The following is a 21036-nucleotide window of genomic DNA, read 5'->3' on the forward strand; positions in this document are numbered from 1 at the left end:
CAGGATAGCCAGTCAAAACAACAAAAAACACAAAACAAATAAACAAAAACAGGGCACTCAGGAGGCAGAGAAGGTGGATTTTTTTTTTTTTTTTTCGAGACAGGGTTTCTCTGTATAATCTTGGCAGTCCTGGAACTCACTTTGTAGACCAGGCTGGCCTCGAACTCAGAAATCCGCCTGTCTCTGCCTCCCAAGTGCTGGGATTAAAGGCGTGTGCCACCACTGCCCAGCCCGATAAGGTGGATCTTGCGAGTTTGAGGCCAGTCTGGCTACATAGCATGTTCCAGGTCAGCCAGGATTCTGTAGACCTTATCTCAAACAAAACATAACAAAACAAATAAAAAGTTGTTTCAAACAGATATGGCGTTCCCTCCCTCCTTCCCTCCTTCCTTTTCTAGTCATTTTGGAAAAAAACCAATTTATTGAGTATATTACAAAGAAGTAACAGGCTAAGCAGTAATTAAACAGTTTGAACCTTTTATTATTTATTAATTATTTGTTTGTTTTTTAAACAAGGTCTCACAGCGTAGCTCTGACTAGCCTGGCCTTTAACTCTCTAGGTAAACAAGGCTGGCCTCAAACTCAGGGAAATCTGCTTGCCTCCTCCTCTTGAGTGATTGGATTAAAGGTATGGGTTCCATGCCCATCTTTTTATTTATTTATTTATTCATTTATTCATTTTTTCATTAATTTTGAGACAAGGTCCTCCTCAGTATTGCAGGCTAGCTTTAGATTATGGTATTATGCTTCTGCCTTAAAAGTAGGTAGTATCTTTCCATATGCAGTACCACCACAGTTGGCTTTTTATTTAAAAATAAAAATAATTTCAATTGGGAGGCAGAGGCAGGTGGATCTCTGAGTTTGAGGCCAGCCTGATCTATGGACCATGTTCTACAACAGCCTGGGGTACACAGAGAAACCTTGTCTCAAAAAAAAAAAAAAATCAAATACCCAGGAATATTACAGAATTAGAGTTTGTATACTCATACTTACACACTTTACCTATGTGCCTTATCACCCTTCACACTTTTGCACACTTGCATCATTTCCCTACACTCTACACACCACTGCTGTGGGTTCCTTAGCACACACACAGTGTCAGGATCAGGAAGTGAGGCTGGAGCATTGTCATTCATAGTGGATCTTCTTGAATCTTACCAACTTCCTAGGAGTTCTCCTTTTAAAAATGTATATAATATATAATACATATTATAGATATTATATCTATTTAATCCAGGTGATGGTGGCTCACCCTTTTAATCCCAGCACCCAAGACAGCCAGGGCCACACAGCCTCAGGTCAACCTTAACCCGAGAAAGACCTTAAAAAGGCTTCAATCTGTCTTTGTTTCATGAATCTCCTTTTTATTATTTATTTAGTTGGTTTGATATCTGATGCTATTGTGGAACCAGGGACGTGGGTATATTGGTCGGGCCCTCTACCATTAAGCTACGTCTCCTACCCAAATCTAGATTTTTGAGTATTAGGGGCCAATGGTATTCCGGAATACATTTTGACCTGGCTGTTTATTATATTTGCTTGTGGCTTGATTGAGGTTTGTCTTTAGCAGTATAGTGTCAGGTCTCCCTTCATACAAAGTATATATACTTACTGAGTTCTGACTCTGATGTGTCCTACAGAGATACAGAAGTGTTCACTCTGACCAGCTGTCCCAGGCAGCAGCTGTTAGGACTTACTTGTAAGCTTACTGTTGTTTCCTTTGTGAGTGTTTTTGAGGAAGCATTTTGAAATTATGTTGGTATCCTTCAAGCATTAACTTACTAGTTTAAGGAACTGTTAATAATGGTTGTTTTTGTTATTTGTTCTTTTTTTTTTTCTTTATTTCTTTGTTTTAGATAGTCTCATTGTAGTCTCACAGGCCGACCTCAAGCTGACAGAAATCCTTCTTTAATCTCCCAAGTGCAAAGTTTACAGGCAAGAGCCTCTAAGCCAAAGTAATGAAAAATGTATTTTTACTGAAATGGTTGTTTCTATGGTTATGCCAAGTGCTGATTTTCTGTTTTGATTTGGTTTGGGGCTCTTTAAATCATTTATTTATTTGTTTATTTGTGCATTTAATGTAAATGAGTGGTTAAGCTTCATGTGAACCTCGTGTGTCTCCAGTGCTCACAGAGGCCAGAAGAGAACGTTGTGCTGAGTCCTCTGGGAAGACAGTCAGTGCTCTTAACTGCTGACAAACCCTATCGAGAGAGAGAGAAAGAGAGAGAGAGAGAGACAGACAGACGGAGAGAGAGAGAGAGACAGAGACAGACAGAGAGAGAGAGACAGAGAGATCTCCACAAAGAAGCAGCATGGCTAGCGATGAATCATTGTCACCCAGATGAATGTTCTTCACTACTATGCAGCTTCAGCTCCCACTTTTATTTTTTGAAGTAACTTCTCATGTGGCGCAGTCTTACACTTCATGTGTAACTGAAGATGACCTTGGACTTCTGATCCTCATTCCTTTACCCCCCCCCCAAGTGTTAGAGTTCCAGGTGTGAACCAGTGTGTCTCTTACGTGTTTTTAGAGACTGAGCCCAAGACCCCATGACTGGCTGCAACGAGCTCTCTGCCACAGGCTTTACATCCCAGGTTTTTCTTTTGGGTTTTTGAGAAAAGATCTTACTGTGTAACCTAGGCTGGTCTCAAACTTATGATCTTCTTGCTTCAGACTCCATTTCAGTTCGGTTTATTTATTTATTTATTTATTTATTTATTTGGAGACAGGGTTTCTCTGTGTAGCCCTGGCTGTCCTGGAACGCGCTCTGTAGACCAGGCTGGCCTCAAACTCAGAAATCTGCCTGCCTCTGCCTCCCAAGTGCTGGGATTAAAGGCATGCACCACCACTGCCTGGCTGGTTTATAGTTTCTGAGGTTTAATCCGTTATTGTCATGGTGGGAAGCATGGCTCTGAGTAAGCAGACAGGAAGAGCTGAGAGTTGTACATATGGATCTGTAGGCAGCCAAAAATAACAGTGACACCTTGGCCAGGCTTGGGCTTCTGAAACCTCAAAGCTCACCCCCTAAGTGGCATACCACCTGTAGCAAAGCCACACCTACTCCAACAATGCCACATTTCCTAATAGTGCCACTCCGTATAGGCCTATGGAGGCCACTTTTATTTAAACCACTAAAATACATGTATGTGAACATGTGCTGCATGTTTGCAGATACCTGCAGAGGCCAGAAGAGGGCACCATATCCCCTGGAGCTGGAGTTACTGGTGAACTCCCTGATTTGAGTGTTGGCAACCAAACTTGTAGCCTCTGTAAGAATAGCAAGTACTCTTAACCACTGAATCATCTCTCCAGCCCCTAAAATCACTTGAACATAGAAAAAGAAATTTAGAGGATCGAGGCCTAATGGTGCAGCCCTGTTAAACAGCTCCTTAGGAAAGCTGAGATTGCAGTTTCAAGGCCAGTCTGATAACTGAGAGAAACTGTTTCAAAATAACAAAGGGTGAAGAATGTAGCTTGGTGGTAGAGTGCTTGTCATTACAGGGCCCTAGCATTGGGTTTAAATCCTGGTGTTGGAGGATAGAATGGGGGTGGGGAGACTAAAGGAAGCAGAGCCTAATGGTGTCTGCTGTGATTTCTACTAGGTTGGTGGGCTCCTAACCTCTTTGTGTTGATTTGTCTTATACAGGTTTTGAATAGCTTAACCTTTTTAGTGGAAAATAAATAGTACTCCTAGTTAAGAATCAGCATGTGATACACACATAAACACAAACACAACACACATGTGTTTGTGTGTGTGTAGTGTAGTCTAGTGTATGTGCATACACACACAGCCTTAGCCATAGCCCTGCACATGTGCATTTGTGCGCATGTGTTATCCTGCAGGTAAGAACTGGTACTCCTCTTACTAGCTGTCCTTGCATGCCAGGCCCAGAAGGTTGCCTTCTGGGCTTTCTCAACATTTTGTGTCCCCATCCCCAGGTGTCTGTCTTAGATTATAGCTTAATTACATCAGTGCCACAGCATATTTGCTACCAGACAGCATTACTGAGAATTGCATGAGGCTTGAAAAAGTATTTCTATCTGCTCGATGGCAGCCCTGAGTAACCTTCCTCGTGGTGTCTCTCTGCTCTAGTGTGTGGCCCACAATGCCCTGGAGTGTGCACGAGCCATATATGCCTATGCCCTACAAGTCTTCCCCAGCAAGAAAAGTGTGTGGTTACGAGCTGCCTACTTTGAGAAGAATCATGGTACCAGGTATGTGGTCAGTTTCCACTTCCTATTTGCATGGTGCTGGATTCAAACCTCACTTTCCTGCATGACACCATTTTGGGTCTGTTTCTCTGTGGTTGTGATCAGGTTACAATTTTGTGGCCCTTGGGACTTTGAAACTGCCTCATTCTTTATAGCCCTTCAGTGATTGGATTATCACTATTTTATAGTTGAGAAACCAAGGCATCTTGGAAGCCTGTTCTTTACTAGTGCCCCTTGGGTCTAAGAGTTTCCAATGCAGGCTGTTAATGCTGGGGCACTGCCTTTAGCAGAGGGCGGTACGGTGTCAGGGGCATGCAGTCTGTTTTTCATTTACGTTGCTCTAGCTTTCTGGGGTTTGGCTGGTTTTTGTACACAGAAGGAGGTCCTTGACAATTTCCTTTAATTGTACCCTTTAATTGGAAAAATCTTTGGGTCTGCCTTATTGGCTGTAAATGCTGATTAAATTAGGCATTGTAATTTCTTGTTTTAAATGTGTAACTCTCTAGGGTTTTGGGCTCATGTCCCTGGGTACCCTATATCATCCTCTTATGGGTCCTCAGCTTTTCCCTATTTGGGTGGACACAGACCTTGCTGGTTTCACCAAGGTTGCAGCTGTGACTTTGAACCTTGTTTTTTTTCTGATGTTATTTGATGTTAATTTCCACAGGGCCTTTTTCTTACTCTGCCAGCTGCCTTGGTATTTCTGAGTTAACTCCTTAGGGGACTTGAAGTTCTTTATGAAAGGACCCTTAGGATTTACTCTGTAGAATGTCACTTGGTAGTCATGACTTGTGGCCTTAGTGTATGCTGCTGCCTACTCACATGTTTCAATGGTTAGCTCCCTCCCACAACCTATTCTTTCTTTGCGGCTAGCTCTCAGACTGATGTGGAAAGTCATCAAGACTTGGGCCCAGGGGCTGGCGAGATGGCTCAGTGGTTAAGAGCGCCGACTGCTCTTCCAAAGGTCCCGAGTTCAAATCCCAGCAACCACATGGTGGCTCACAACCATCCATAACAAAATCTGATGCCCTCTTATGGAGTATCTAAGGACAGCTACAGTGTACTTACATATAATAAATAAATAAATCTTTAAAAAAACAAAACAAAACACTTGGGCCCAGGGCTCTGGGGAACATGGTGGTGTTTCTGTATGATACGGATTTGCATATCCTTCGGTTTGCTCGTGAACATGAGGGCACGTGGGGTTCATCAGTGAAGGTGCTATGACCCACAGGTAGTGGTGGCCAGAGATGACCCAGAGACTTCATACCCAGTATCCAAGGCTGACAAATATTCTAGTTCAGTAATGTCCTTAAATCACTCTCAATGAGACCTTTTTTGGGGGAGGGAGACAGGGTTAGGGACCTTAATCTTTATTAGTGTATCCAGGGTATCCTCTGAGCTTCAAGATAAAAAGGCCTTCACTGTCACCAGACTGCCATGTTATCAGTGCCCAGGATACATGGCTATAAAAGGCTCTGCTGTTTAAACAATGCTTTGCTTTATAGAGCACTCTTCAGTAGTTGATTTTAGATTCTTTGTTGGAAGGAAAGATTTCCCCACACTCTCCCCATCGTAAAATCTTGTAAATCATTAATAGTACCGAACTTTGGAGTGGTAACTGTCTTTTCAGCATCTTAGTAGCTATATGCCCTGATTTATGGCCCTAGCTCTAGTGACCATGTCCTCTATCTTTCAGGGAGTCTCTGGAAGCACTCTTGCAGAGGGCTGTAGCCCACTGCCCCAAGGCAGAGGTGCTATGGCTCATGGGTGCCAAGTCAAAGTGGCTGGCAGGGGATGTACCTGCAGCAAGGAGCATCCTGGCCCTGGCCTTTCAGGTAGGTGAAGGATACCTGCCCTGGAAGGGGCTATGAACACAAACTCAGATTTGGTGCTACTGTAGCCTCAGAATTTATTCTATACAAATTTTTTAGGATATGCCATGGTCTAGTCTAGAGACACTAAATTATGTGCATGGCCTGATTTATGGGGTCAAAGCATGAAGAACACCCCAATCAGGAACATTGACCTCTTAGTCATACTTAGTATGACTGTAGGCTAAGTATTCTAGAGTACAAGGGCAAAGCACAAGCTGCCAGGGTATTTTAGTACCTCTTTGAGAGTGGGACCAAATTAAAACAGTCGTACTTACCTGGACTGACTAGGTTTGCTGTTACAACATGTATCGTGTGTATGTGGCAGGCATGGTAACTGTGTATATGTGTGTGGGGGTGTGTGTGTGGGTTGTGTGTGTGTACGTACTAGAGGTCAGCCTAGAGTATCTTCCTCTATTGCCTTCCTCTTGTTGTTCATTTATTTTAAGGGCAGGATCCTTCACTGAGCCCGGAGCTTAGAGCTTAGAGCCAGTTTGGTTTATCTCACATCAGCTGTCTTTAGAACCCGTCTGTCTCCACTCTCCAGCACGGGGTTACACATATGCATTGCCATGCCTGACGTTTACCCACTGACATTGCCCAGTAAGCACTTTACCCACTGAGATATCTCCCCAGTCAACATATAACATTCGAAAAATATTTCTATCAAAAAAAATCCTAATATTTTATCATAACATAGGTGTTAGATTATTTTAATAAGTTATAGGATGCTATATAAATATCAGTCTAGTATCATAGCCTAAGGTCACAGTAAAGTTTGTTCTTGTGAGACAACAGAAACATCAGAAAAAGAGCTAACTTGGGTCAATCTTTTGCTCCAGCTGTCACTTGGAAAGGACAGAGGAGCAAGTGGTAGTGCTGTGCAGAGAGATAGTGCTGTGCAGAGTGATTGATGTTTTTCCCACATACAGTTTTCTCGTCTAGTTGCATGCCAAAGCTCTAAGATGGTTGGTTCTCCTTTCCCATAACAGTAGGCAGCATGGCCATGTAGCAGAAGTCCCAGAGGAAGGTGGATACAAGTTCTGAGTGCACCACTTTTACGTCTCCTGGACTGTGTGTTTGTGTGGCTTGGCCCATGCCTTTGGGAGCCCTTTACACGTCATTATCTGCACCTTGAACATCTTTCTACCCTGACCATATGGTGTGGCTAGCCAAGGGGAAGGGATTAAGTTAGACAGAGCAGCTCCTAACACAAGGCATGCGTTTTAGAGGCTGTGTAGAATTTAGACGGATTCTAGAGAGGGCGGCTCTACAGCTCTAGCATTGTTGCTTCATCTGTACAAGAGTAAAAACAAATGTGAAGTTTTAGGTTTTTTGTGTTTTTGTTTTGTTTTGTTTTTCCTTCAGGTAAGCTTGGGTCCTGGCTGAGGTCTACCCAGTCATCCCCTAGTTTGTAGCTTGTGCAGGAGTGTACTAATACTAGTCATGCATCAGGGAGAGGGCCAGCTCAGTTTTGAGGCTGCCTGTTTTTGATTAAGCATAATCTAGCCTTGGTCACTTCTGTGATGAGCCTTTCTGATGCAGCTGTGTTTGTTCTCCAGGCCAACCCCAACAGCGAAGAGATCTGGTTGGCGGCTGTGAAGCTGGAGTCAGAGAACAATGAATACGAGCGAGCCCGGAGGCTACTGGCCAAGGCTCGGAGCAGCGCACCCACTGCCCGTGTGAGTGGTGACTGGTGGGTTAGGGAGAGTTGGCAGGGTGCCTCTTGGCTCCCGCATGGCGTTTGGAAGGAGACAGATGAGTGGCACAGCTTAGACCCCAGCCCTGTCTTGGTATTGGCTTTAACATGCATCCCTTTATTTATCTATACCTTTTGTATTTGCAGAAGAGCTAATACAAAAACGGATGAGGCCCAGGACAGATGTGTGAAGATGTCTGTGACTTCAAGCATATGATGGGAAGTGTCCCTCATGTGACAGTGCTGTTCTGCTTTGCAGGTATTCATGAAGTCTGTGAAGCTGGAGTGGGTTCTGGGGAACATCTCTGCGGCGCAGGAGCTGTGTGAGGAGGCTCTGAGGCACTATGAAGATTTCCCCAAGCTGTGGATGATGAAGGGGCAGATTGAGGAGCAGGGAGAACTGATGGAGAAGGCCCGGGAGGCCTACAACCAGGGGGTAAGCCTCTGTCAAGGTATCCCAGGGAACCCGGCAGCATGACATGGCAGCAGTCATTCCCACGCTGGGAAAGAAGTGGAGGGCCAGTGGTCGGGGATAGAACTTTGTGCTTGGAATTGAGCCTTTGTTCTTCCTGTCACTGTGGGTACTGTGTTTTTTTCCTACAAAGTTGCACACCCTGTGTTTGGGATATATAGGGTTTGTTCAGTACATCAAAAGTCGTACAATGAGCACATTGTGTACAAAGTGCACACCCTGTGTACACATGTGCATGACACATATTCAGAGTCCTACAGGCATCCTTTACTGTACCTGTATACAACACAATTGCACACAGTAACCCGATGCATACCTGTTTGCATGTGCACACTGTAGAGCCATGTCGAGTATGAAGCACGTGTCTTAACAGCCCTAAAGTGCTCCTATGAGCTGACCACAGTTCTCAGTCTTTTGTAGATGCTCTCTGAACTATTATTTTGTACAATTTTTTGGTCACAGCTGAAGAAATGTCCTCATTCCACACCGCTTTGGCTCTTGCTTTCCCGACTAGAGGAAAAGATTGGGCAGCTGACACGTGCTCGGGCCATTTTAGAGAAATCTCGTCTGAAAAACCCAAAGAACCCTGGGCTATGGTGAGTTCTCGGTAATCACCTCACTTCCCCCTTTGAGGCTCCTCAGTTCCTTCTTCATTTTACCCAGTCTCCTGTGGACTCAATAATAGGTGACAGCTTTTATGAGGGTCATAGTCCTGCTTGGGAGAGCTGGGTCTAGATGGTAAGTGCACTTTTGATGACGTGTTCTGAGATGTCAGGGAACGGAACTGAGAAAGTGGACTATAAAAGAGGTAACAAGAAGGCCTTGAGTAACATGAAGAAACTTGCTAGAGGGAGCTGAGTATGGTGGTACTAATATTCCCTAGTACCTGGAAGATCAATGGAGAAGGCTAGTGAGTTATGCCAGGTTGGGCCACATGACGAGGTGTGGGTAATGGATGCAGAGTCCAGCTAGGGGTTAGACAGAGATGAGAGAGGACACTGCTGGGGGACGGGGGTTGTCATTCTTAGGTGCCTGCCATGTAGTGATCATGTATGGTCTGTGTTTGTTCCCTTGTCTTCACTTGTATCTGGATCCTGTGGAGTCTGGGATCTTAGATGGGAATGCTGCCTTCTTATAGACTGGACACCAGTACTACCATCCATGTAGAGAATGAAATTCTAACCCCCTTCTAGGAGACAAGAGCCTTCCTTTACAGGCAGTGGGGAAGAATCACTTACTGAGCAAATTTGACAATCTGCATTTAGTTTAGTGGAACCCAGTGTTTCCAAAAGTGGTCCTCTGACTTCCACCTATGTGTGGTAGCATGACAATAATAATAAAGTAAAAATGCAAAAGCCTTTTAAAAGGGTCTCTCTGGCAGAAGGCCAGTTGAAGTAGTTGGTTGTGCTATGATAGATGGGGATGTCCCATCCCTGGGCCTGTTTTCCTAGGTTGGAGTCAGTGCGGCTGGAGTACCGGGCAGGGCTGAAGAACATTGCCAATACCCTCATGGCCAAGGCGCTGCAGGAGTGCCCTAACTCTGGTAAGGACTCCTGGCCATGTGTGTCGTATGGCACAGAGGAAATCTTTTGTGGGATGGGATCAGTTGACTTTCAGGGACTCCTGGAAGACACATCCTGTGTGTCCCATTTTAGTCTAGCTTCGTTGATGTGGTTACAAAGACTTCAGACTAAATCCTCAGTTTTAGTATGGGACAGTTTGATTTCATGTTCTGAGGCACTATCATTTTTCTAAGTTTTTTTTTTTTAAAGATTTATGTAAATGGGGGCTGGAGAGATGGCTCAGCGGTTAAGAGCACTGACTATATTTCCGAAGGCCCTGAGTTCAAATCCCAGCAACCATATGGTGGCTCACAACCATCTGTAATGGGATCTGATGCCCTCTTCTGGTGTGTCTGAAGACTGCTACAGTATACTTACATATAATAATAAATAAATCTTTAAAAAATTATTAAAAAAAAGATGTATACGAGTATACTCTATCTGCATGTACACCTGTGTGCCAGAAAATGACATTAGATCCCATTACAGATGGTTGTGAGCCACCATGTGGTTGCTGGGAATTGAACTTGGGATCTCTGGAAGAGCAGTCAGTGTGCTTAACTTCAGAGTCATCTCTCCAATCCCTTAAGACAAGTTTTAACTTTTATTATTTTTCTTATATATGGTATATAAGAAATGTAGTCGGACAGTAGTGTCATATACCATCTGCTTTGCTAAGTTTTCTTGTGCTAGTAGTGGTAGTTTTTTGTTTTGGTTTTTGTTTTGAGTTTTTTGCTAGACTTACCCACACCCTCATCTAGCCTCTGTGGGAACTAGCAGGTACACCTCTCCCCTCTCCCCTCTCCCCTCTCCCTTCTCCCCTCTCCCCTCTCTCTCGAGACAGGCTTTCTCTGTGTAACAGTCCTGAGTGTTGTCCTGGAACTTACTTTATAGACCAGGCTGGCCTCAAACTCATAGAGATCTTCCTGCCTCTGCCTTCAAAGTGCTGGGATCAAGGGTGTGCACCATCCCACCTGGCTGCTTTCTTTATTTTTAACAGCAGTATGTGATAGTGCTTTCAGATTATCATTGCCCATTGCCTGTTTGCTGACTCGGTAAGAATTAAAGCTACCTGATTCTGTTCTGGCAAGGCTGGTATAATTCAGGTTACTGGTTAGATGTTTGAGACCCTTGTGGTTGCCCTGAGTATACCCTTTTTGGGCAATCCTAAAGAAGAGGGTGCATTTCTCAAGCCAGAAGTGAGGCTGAGGGGTAGATATTTGCTTGTGAATTTCAGGTATCCTGTGGTCTGAAGCTGTCTTCCTTGAGGCAAGGCCCCAGAGAAAGACCAAGAGTGTGGATGCCCTGAAGAAGTGTGAACATGACCCCCATGTGCTTTTAGCTGTGGCTAAGTGAGTAATTGTTCTTTTGGGATAGCATGGGGTTCTGGTATAGTTTTGCCAGCCTCTTTGCCTGGCTATTCTGACTTTGTTTGCACAGGATGAGCTACATGGGCCTCTGCTGCCAAAACTCCTGCTCCAGCGTTCTGGGCAGCACTCTGTTGCTAGAGGCCTTGAGGTGCAGTCTAGACATCTGTCTGGTCACTCCCTCTTCTCAGGTCTCCTGGGTTCTTTGGCTCATCCTCAGTCCCAGGCTTCTGATGGGACTGTTGCCTTTGTTTCAGTACCACATGGGGCCTGGATTACATGCAAGACAGATTTGTTGATATTGGTCCACACAGAATTTAAGTATTAAGCCAAGCCCATTTGACTGAAGGGGCTTTATCTGAGAGGTTTTTTGTTTGTTTGGTTGGCTGGATGTTTGTTTGTTTGTTTTTTGTTTGTTTGTTTGTTGATACAGGGTTTCTCTGTGTATCCTGAATGTCCTGGAACTCACTCTGTAGATCAGGCTAGTCTCAAACTCAGAGATCTGCCTGCCTCTGCCTCTGAACTGGTGGGACTAAAGTTATCACCATCACTGCCCAGAGAGCCAAGAGGCTTGCACTTTCATTGTGTTAGCAGAACTCAGACCCTTTCAGCTCAGTGACCCTGGGAATAACCTGCTGTAATCCATTGTCCTGGAGTACAGAAATGATTATCCATGGTTCATATGAACTGCAATGTCATCAAGTGATTTATCACCTTCCAGCACAGGACTGTGCCACTGGTGGAGACAGAGCCTTAGACCAATTTGGTTTTAAGTGGCATTGAGTGTTCAGATTCTGGTGCAACTACCTTCACATTGCTACCTGGCACCTCTGTAGTGTCTGTAGCCCTAGCAGATGGCCAAGGTTTTAGGTCCCAGCCTTGCTAGCTTAGGCTTCCCTTTCCCAGAGTAACTTCTGTATGCCCTCAGCCAGAGCAGCCATAAACCTTACAAAGAGCTTTATTAAAGTAAATAAGTCACTCCTTGCTGTTCCCAAGCCAGTGTTCCATGTGCCTCCTATCTTGAGTTTATGTTCTTTAAATTACAGTTTATCTAACACTGGGCAATTAAGAGTACTATATGGCTTAAAAAACAATCAAGTTATCAGCATGAAATTACTCCACTTGGTCCTGAAAGCAGCCCACACAGCTGCCTGCAGTGGAAAGGTTAGCTGTGCACCAGCTGCCTCACCAAGACCAGGTGAATACAGTCCCAAGTCCTGGCCCTGCCAGAGTGATCCCCACAGCATTCCATGCCACCCTCCCTGTTGTACACCCTGCTATACTACAGTAACTATGTGGGGGTGGGGGGTGCCATGCGACCCTAAGTTGGTTTCTTTTATGTTGTTGTTTTATTTTTCTGGGACAGGGTTTCTCTATGTAGACCGACAGGCCTTGAACTCAGAGATCCACCTGCCTTTGCTTCCTGGGTGCTGGGATTAAAGACCTGCACCATGCCTCACTTCTAAGTTAGTCTCTAACAGTCCAGTTCTTGGCTTCCTGCCAGACTTCCCTTCGGATTTCTATTCAAGTGTCTGTGTCAGGTACAACAATCATGTGCTATGGTCTGGGTGTCCCAGGTCCCCAGAACTGACATGTGGAAGCTGATCTTTGTGTTTGCTTAGGTTGCTACGAGGGGTAGACAAGGGAGGTTAATAGTGTAGGGTTGGTATCTTATTAAGGAGCAGTCTGAGTTTTCAGGTCTTGTTTTTTTTGTGTTTTAAATCTGCTTCAAGGGAGGTTAATAGTGTAGGGTTGGTATCTTATTAAGGAGCAGTCTGAGTTTTCAGGTTTTGTTTTTTAAATCTGCCTTAATTAATGTTTGTCAAGGTTAGTTTCAAATTTCATTTGGCCCAGATAGTTTTAAGAAGTTAAGATCTAGCCTGGTGGAGGTGATAGTGCATGCCTTTAACCCCAGCACTCAGGAAGCAGAGACAGGCAGATCTCTGTGACTTCCAGACCAGCCTGGTCTACAGTATGAATCCCAGGACAGCCAAGATGGTTACATAGAGAAACCCTATCTTGAAAAAAATAAAAAAAAAATAAAAAGGAGAAATTAAGATCTCACTGTGTATAAATATTCTAAAAAACACTGTGGATCAGTGAAGGATCTGGAATGACCTCCAGGGAGCCCTGAACCATGACTCAGACCTTTTCTATAACATATTTCTAGGATTGTTGGTCTTACCAGGAGCAGGGTACAGCTGATCACCTACGTAGAATGACTCCCAAGCATGGTAGACACTATTCTATGTCCCTTGCTCTCCCACAACAGGTTGTTCTGGAGTGAAAGAAAGATCACCAAGGCTCGGGAGTGGTTCCATCGCACTGTGAAGATTGACTCAGATCTGGGGGATGCCTGGGCCTTCTTCTACAAATTTGAACTGCAGCATGGAACTGAGGTGAGGCTACACTAGCACACTGGTGTGCAGTGGTAATCTGCCTGCTTCCCTAGCTATTCCTGAGACAGTAGAAAGCTCCATCTAATCCCTGGGGAAGGAGAGGCAGGAAGTGGCCAAGACTAGGAGCTCCTCCCCTGTTGAGCTTTGTTGGAACCATGCTTATAAGGCAGGGGGACCAGGGTGTCCTGGGGTCCTCGTTAGAAGTAGTGGCTAGACCACATTGAATCCAGGAAGTACCTAGTTCAGAGAGTGCATCTGGCAACTTGCGGGAATCAAAAAATAGGGAGTCTGACACGATTCAACACAGAGATGCACTGACTATGAGGGCATGTTCCACAAGAGAAGGAGATGGCTTAAAATCTGCTGGGGCCAGATCTACAAGGAGACAGGCAAGACCTGTACCTCACAAGACGTAAACCTCACAAGGAACCCACCTAAAGCACCCTTTCGTCTCCCCAGGAGCAACAGGAGGAGGTGAGGAAACGCTGTGAGAATGCAGAGCCCCGACATGGAGAGCTGTGGTGTGCTGTGTCCAAGGATATCACCAACTGGCAGAGGAAGATTGGGGAAATCCTAGTCCTGGTGGCCGCCCGCATCAAAAATACCTTCTGATAGGAGGGGTGACAATAGGAGCAACACATGGACAATGGGCACAAACCCTACACTGTCTTTTACTCATTAAAGGTTTTTATAGAGTTATGTTGGGGCTTGGGCCTCACTTGTTTTTCTGTTTTGTCCTTAGCGTCTATTCCCCATGAATGATGGTCAAGTCTAGTCTGGTTTGGATGGAGCCTCCTACAAGTGCTTATGTGCTCCAGATAAAAGCATAGCTGGGTATTGAGGGCTTGCTGAGATTTTTGTGGAGATGTTAAGAGTACAGGCTATATGGAAAATACAGGCTCTGTCACAGATCTGTGATACAAGAGACTGAAAGTCACATGGGGACCAAGCTATAAAAGATTGAAAGGCTTGTAGAAGTCTCCATTGTTCCGTAGCCACCTGAGGCAGGCACCTTTGCTTAACTTGGAAGGTGTGAGCTCACTCTTCTGCAGTCAAGGACAGGAGCAGAACCTGCTGATTGATTGATTGATTGATGCTTAGCAGGCTACTTGTGTGCTGATTTGGGGAAGTACTTCTTGCTTCTGTCCCGAGGAGTATCTTAAGAGAGCTGCATGGGCATTTCTATGGAGATATCCATGGGGTTTCCTTTGATGAGGGACCATACCCAGGAGTTCCTTCACAGATGAAGGGCAAAGAACTTGACTACAGCATCAAGCTGTAGTGGTTTCTTCTTTTGACTGAATGAATGCAGTGGATCAGTTACAGAAGAGGATACTTGGGTTAAGTTTTCTGTAGGGCTGTGGAAAAGTCTGGATAGCCTATAGTGTCAAGGTTATCTTTCCTGTCTGTGAGAATGGAGGATATTTTTGTTACTGAGGTGGTCACATTTATTTATTGGGTTCATGTATGCCACAATTTGCCTGTGGAGGTCAGAGGATGACCTAATGAGTCTTTCCTCCTATTGTTGGCCCCTGGGATCACACAAGGCTTGACAGCAAGTGCCTTACCCTGCTGGGCTATCTCCTCAGCCCACGCCATTGCTTTGCTTCTGCTGGAAGAAGTTGAGCTTTGCTCAGCAAAGATGAGTTGTGTTCCAGAGGCTGCTGTTATTCTAAAGGAAAACAGCAACCCTGGGACTGGGCCTCTTACTCCTGGATAACCCCAAGGTTTGGAGGGATGAAGTGGGGCCAGTGATGGAAGTCTGGGAAATTCCAAGTTCCAGACTTGCTGGGGCAAGTCTGGCTGAATATGGATTGGGGACTGGTGGCTAGCCTGCCTATCAGGAGAGACTATTGCTTTCTCTGCCCAATGAGACAGAGCAGGGGTCTCCAAGGGGCTGGAAACTCAATCTAAGACCCAGAGAAGCCCTGGATCTGCTGCAATAAGCAGCTGCTGTGCTCCAGGGTCAGGTTAATTGCGACTGGGGAGGGGTTGGGGAGGGGCTAGGGGCCAGGCTGGGTTACTGAACTTTTCCTACCCTCCCTTGTCGCTCCCTCCCTTTGCTGGAGGAGCCAACTTCAAAAGTCTCTCCACCTGCCCCTCAGCTCTATCTAGGGAGGACCCATCGGCCAGTAGAGGACCTTTTGTGGCTGCCAGTTGCCTATTTCATTGGCCACCCAAAGACCCAGAGGACCCCAGGATCAAATGTGTGTGGCCTGCTAGAGGGAGTAAGGGTGGGCCAGACCCTGAGAGGCCTATGGTGAGCAGCTGGGGCCTTGGGCCAAGGGGCTGGATGTGGGCATAACGGAGGGGGGGGATGTGTCTTTTTCCCTGTGCCTCATGGAAACCCCCAGATGTTTATAATGGTACCCCATAAAATGACCATTGCAGGTCTTATGTTCTGACTTTCTCAGAGCCCTTTTTCTCTTACACTGGGCTAAACCTGAGTTGTAGGGACTCCCTAAGCAGCCAACCAGTCCCATGTTGGTGCTAGATACACTAGCAGTATCACTGGCTGGCCTAATTGGCTCTTGTTCTTAATGTGGTCTGATGGGCTGTTCTCAATATCCCTCCATTGGCCATGGTACTCAGTGATTTGCAAGAGAGTTCTTCGGTTTGCTGTTATCCCAGGCAGAAGCCCCAACCCCCACCCATCTCTATGTGGGAGTTTGTGGTATGCTCAGTTCAGCTCTCCTGCCAGGGCTGGGAAGCTGAGTCCTGTCGCTGGCCTCACCAGATTAATTTTCCAGCTCAAGTAGACTGCCTAACTCCAGCTGGGAGCCTAGAGGCAGATTTGGGAACTAGTCCATTTGAAGGAACTGGGGTTCTGGGGACCTTCAGTGTCCTCCTAATTTGTGAGCTTTCCCCAGCACCAGTCCTTTCCATTCAGGGTGGGAGGAAACTTGGCAGGCTTTGCTTTTTCTCTTGCTGTCTCTGAGCCCCCCCACCCCACCCCACCTTCCCTTCCCATTGGGAGCGTATTTTGAAGTTCTGAGCCATTGTTTTTGCCATAGTTTTGGCTTTCTGTGACTGGTTGTGATTGGAGTTCTCGTACTGCATAAAAGCAAAGTAGTTTATTCCTAGATCCCTTCTTGTTCTCCCAAAGGATTTGAGATGTATGTGTGAGAGAACAGCCAAAAGACTAACAACCAGGGGATAGGAGTGGGCTATGACTAGTAGGTATGGGTCTGAGCATGGTCGGGGTGAAGCTGTATGAGAGATCACTTCTTGCTGTATGCCCTCCCCCACCCCACTTCCTGTACAAAATAAGGGAGCTCTTACACATCCATGGTACTGTCGGTGCTCACTTTTCTTCCTCTCCAATGTAGACCATAATGCCACCCCTTGTCTCTGGACCTGTTCTCTGTCACCTTCCTAGTCCTTCGGGGCTCAGTGAAAATTTCCCCATGTCCCACTCCACACTCCACAAATGTTCACAGAACATGGCTATCGTATCATGGATGTGTTTGGTTTGTCTCCTTTTCTAGGACTGCCCAGGTTTATCATAAGCCATGGCCAGAGGTTCTGATGAGATTTTCTATCTCCCAGCATCTCAAACTTGAGGGAACACCCTTTGTGGTCACTCCGAGTGCCTATGGGGCCACTTCTTGTGTAGGGAGGCCTATGCTCTCAGCCCTAACCTGGTGTCTTCTCCAGGTGCGCCCAAAGCTTGCTTTTTACATACTACCACTGCTTCTGGCGTTTCTTGGATCTGCCCTGGGCTGGCCTGGGTCCCAGTCTTGCAGTGTCCAGGAGGTACTCCGCCACTACCAAGCCGTCATCTTCCAGGATTTGCAGACTGCAATGCAGTGGGCTGGGCTGGGTGTCCAACACACACAGCCAGGATCCCGACACCACCGCTTCATTCAGAAAAACCTGACTGGAGCTGGTGGAGGTCAGGGACAGCCAGGGACCTCCTGTGATGCCCAAAAGGTATGGGGAAGGTTCCCCCAAACAACTATTTGTTTACTCCTCAGGCCCCACCCCCATGTCCCTCCCCTGCTCTGGCTTTCCTTCCTTTCCAACTTAGGAGAGTAGCATCCTACTGTCTATTGAGTCCTTGGGTCAGACCCTTCTTGGGAGTGTGGCTGGAGTACCCCACAATGCATTAGAGAAAGCGGCATGGACAGTGGCAGTGCGCACCGAGGCAGTGATGCGCAGACACTGCGGAACATCCTACAGGGTATGCGTCCTCAATCTCCCCTCCCCTAAGAGCTATGGTATACCAATTGCCTGAGGCTTTGGACTCAATTAGGGCCAACTGACCTGATGACAGCCCACTTCCCTCGTGGCTAAACATGAGCTGTGAGATGAAGGCAAGGGTGCAGAATATGTATGCACTGACTCACAGCTGGTCTCTACTAGCAGATCCAGCAGCCAAGGAAGCACGCGGTACAGCTGCGCAACAGTCGGAGGCGGCTCCTGCTACGTGCCCTATACGCTGTCGCCACCTGCTGGGAAAAGCTCTTTGCACTAAGTGCCATGGCTACCGGCGAATTCTAGCACTGTCCCTGTTCTCCCACTCATCACAGAAGATTGGAAACAAACTGATTTGATAGCACCCTCTCAGCTCAGATTGCCTGCACTCAAAGGTCCAGAATGTGTATACATCCATTGAGGCCCCAATAAATGGAGCTAATGATGTGATCTGATGCTTCTTGTCTTTGCCTGACTGGTTATGGGCCCTGGTCTATCCAGGGATCTGCACTTCAGTAAGGGTGGGGCTTGTACTTCACAGTGTCAATGGCTGTATCTCCCTCATACAGCAGGGGGCGTGGGTGAGACGTTGGCCCGGTCCTCGAGTAGTGTGGGAGGCAACAAAGCCTCCTGCCCCCACCCGACAACCTGGTTAGGGATTTTAAAACGTCATGCATCCGTCCTGCCCAACTCTGGACCGGAGGAGAGGGTGGAAATGGAGAGGAGGGGAAGGCTGAGCTTGGTGGATTCAGAGCAAAACAACCGGATAAAGGAAACAGGACTTAGAGGAAGCCAGCCTTGCTGCCCTGGCCACAAACTAGACCAAGCCATTTCCTGCTGCCACTGGGGGATGGTCAGGGTGGGATGGGGGTGGGATGACTCCACAGACTGCCCTAGACTTGTCTGTTGAACTAATTGGGCCGACCCCAATACCTACATAAACCTGGGTGTCTGCTCTGCCACAGTTCTATCCCTGAGCAGAAAGAGGCAATGTCCTCACCCCCCCCAACCACCCCTCCCGCCCCAGTCCTTGCCTCATAATAGGATGTGGAGCCCAAAAACTTCAAAGATTATCTTTCTCTGTACCTTTCAGACAGACAGACAAGGGACAAAAAAGGCAGTCCAATCTACAAGAGCAAGAAATAGCACTGAAGTTCTTCATGCCTCCATTCCTAGGTGTAGGTGTGATCTGCCCAATGGGACCTTTTGTTTCTTTTCAGTTGAGAAAGCTGAGAGATGGAGAGATTGTTGTTGATTATACAACAATCATGTGCTGAAAGAGCTGGGGTCAGGTTTAGACCCAGAGTATAGTGTACAGGAGGGAAATGGAGCTTTGTGCACATCAGTATACATTCTATTCTTTGATTCAGATTTCGAATGGTCTTACAAGCCATGATAGAGCACAAATATAGAACATTTTGATTCTTCTTTATGGGGTAGGAGGCAGTGTAGACAAGTACAAGGTGGGGTGTACCAGAGAGGGCCTAAGTACAAAGACCTTCAGGAAAGTCAGATCTAAAATGATTCTCCCCCATGTGTGCATAGTGTGTACATGTATATGTCAGCTGTTTTGAGGGTTTGAGGGAAGCCTGGGCCATTGCAGGGTCCTGGCCCTAGGGCCTGAGTGGTTGGTCATCTTGTGCTGGGAAATACCAGTGGAAGAGAGGTGATGGCTATGGACTTGGACTTATATTGATGAGCTCTATTGGTATGCCAGGGTATAGCCAATGTCCAGTGTAGAGAAAAAGGTCTGATTTTGTTGAAATATAAGCCATAGGGCAGCGGAACTTTAACTAAAGAGTGGTCAAGTGGGATCTGAAGAAGATTAGTAACAGCCTGGGCACTGAGCCCAGAACAGCAGTATGGACAGCCCTCCATGAAGTTCCCATGGACCCATTTTTCAAGGCAATCTGTACTTATCCTTGCCCTGACTTTAGATCCTATTGGGAAATTACTTCAGTTATAGTAAGTATCCCTCAGCTACTCCCCACCCACAGCTACTCCTCACTCACAACTACTCCCCATCTTGTTGTCCCATCCTACTGTTTAGAGAAATCAGGTATGGGACAGGTGGCAGGCAGGGAGACAACAGGGTGTCCTGATTCCCACCTTCTGTTCCTCAGCTGAGGAAAGATCAAACAAACTACAGCCTCCTGGGACTGGAGGTAAAGCAGAGGCCTAGTTTCAGGGAATAAATGTTGATGCCTAAGCCCTGTACCAGACTACATATGAGAGGCTACTTGGGAATCCTGCACCCATGACCCTCTGAGGGAGTCCTGAAAGCATTAGCCTGTGGTCACCAACCACAGAGGAATGACCGTCCTCTTGCAGGACAAGGACACCCACAGGAGTCCTCAAGAGCCCTCTGAAAGGCTTGGAGCTAAAGGGCAAGTCAAGTGCTACTGAGACCAGCCCAGGGACCTAAACAGAGGCTTCTTGGGCTGCTTTGTAGTTGAGGACAAGGCATATCCTTGTGCATACATAGCATATTCTTAGCACAGAAGCTGCCCCACAGTTGTTTGCTAGCTGCGGACCAGCTAGAACAGACCTTGGAGATGCTGAGGCCCAGACATGAGGCTGGAGACTGCTGCTATTATCCTATCCCACACAAGCCTTTTCAATGCTTGGCTTTCCAGGGAGGTGGGGCTATGGCCCAGAAGGAAGGCCTGTGTGAGGATTACAGATGGGACCCCCAAGGCACTGGCCAGGCCTGTGCAATTTCCTGCAGCCCAGGAGCCAGGCCTCCATATGTAATCCTGGAAGAAGGGGACTGGCAGGCTTTGAAGGGAGACTGGATACCACGGCCTCCCACGACTAGGAGCCTTTGAAAGAACATCTGGAACTTGGGCAACAGCTATGAATGACAAGCTAGTTCTTGGCTTTGCAAATCCCTAAGTTAATCTTGAGTTTGCCACTTGTGTGTTAACAACCCTCCCCCACCTCCCATGATGCAGCAGGGAGTGAGTGACTTCTGTGTTAGGACAGTACATCCCTATCCTGCTACCTACCTCATCAGCCTAGAAGTGTGGCAGAACTGAGTGAAGGGCGTAATAAGGATAGACATGTCTTCTGTGTCTGTGTGTCCTGTGAGCACAGAGCCACAGCTAAACAGGTAGAGCTCTAAACTCAGCTACATTTCTAAAGCTGGGCTCACGTTGGCAGTACATATACCCAAACTGGAATGATACACAGAAGGTTAGCGTGGCCACTGTACAAAGAAGACACATAAATTTATAAAGTATTGCATATTTTT

The 21036-nt window shown here is 46.5% G+C and overlaps 2 protein-coding genes and 1 non-coding gene across 5 annotated transcripts in view; all 3 read left to right on the forward strand.

Moving 5' to 3' along the window:
* The window catches only part of Prpf6 (pre-mRNA splicing factor 6), a 54343-nt gene extending 40058 nt beyond the window's left edge, over positions 1-14285 (forward strand). Inside the window, exons 13-21 of the mRNA NM_133701.2 lie at positions 4095-4216; positions 5913-6051; positions 7650-7769; positions 8046-8222; positions 8721-8854; positions 9710-9801; positions 11058-11172; positions 13460-13586; positions 14046-14285. Coding sequence (NP_598462.1) covers positions 4095-4216; positions 5913-6051; positions 7650-7769; positions 8046-8222; positions 8721-8854; positions 9710-9801; positions 11058-11172; positions 13460-13586; positions 14046-14198 — 1179 coding nt within the window. The 3' untranslated portion in view covers positions 14199-14285. The remainder of the gene's footprint in view (positions 1-4094; positions 4217-5912; positions 6052-7649; positions 7770-8045; positions 8223-8720; positions 8855-9709; positions 9802-11057; positions 11173-13459; positions 13587-14045) is intronic.
* Positions 14286-14385: 100 nt separating this feature from the next.
* Gm29797 (predicted gene, 29797) lies at positions 14386-18238 on the forward strand. Of its 3 annotated transcripts, NM_001377050.1 has the most exons (4): positions 15506-15846; positions 17244-17519; positions 17617-17769; positions 17952-18233. In NM_001377050.1, the coding sequence occupies exons 1-4, from the start codon at positions 15844-15846 to the stop codon at positions 18087-18089; spliced, it is 570 nt and encodes a 189-aa protein (NP_001363979.1). In that variant the 5' UTR covers positions 15506-15843; the 3' UTR covers positions 18090-18233. The 3 variants fall into 3 exon arrangements, with proteins under 3 accessions (XP_017174892.1, XP_006500815.1, NP_001363979.1); XM_017319403.1 differs by having other exon boundaries at positions 14386-17519; positions 17952-18238; XM_006500752.3 differs by having other exon boundaries at positions 14386-17519; positions 17955-18238.
* Positions 18239-20929: 2691 nt separating this feature from the next.
* On the forward strand, positions 20930-21036 carry Gm25879. Its single transcript, XR_003954156.1, has one exon. It is a non-coding gene; the product is annotated as a U6 spliceosomal RNA (small nuclear RNA).

The sequence above is a fragment of the Mus musculus genome, chromosome 2 (assembly GCF_000001635.26).
Source record: "Mus musculus strain C57BL/6J chromosome 2, GRCm38.p6 C57BL/6J".
In the NCBI taxonomy this organism is placed as follows: domain Eukaryota; kingdom Metazoa; phylum Chordata; class Mammalia; order Rodentia; family Muridae; genus Mus; species Mus musculus.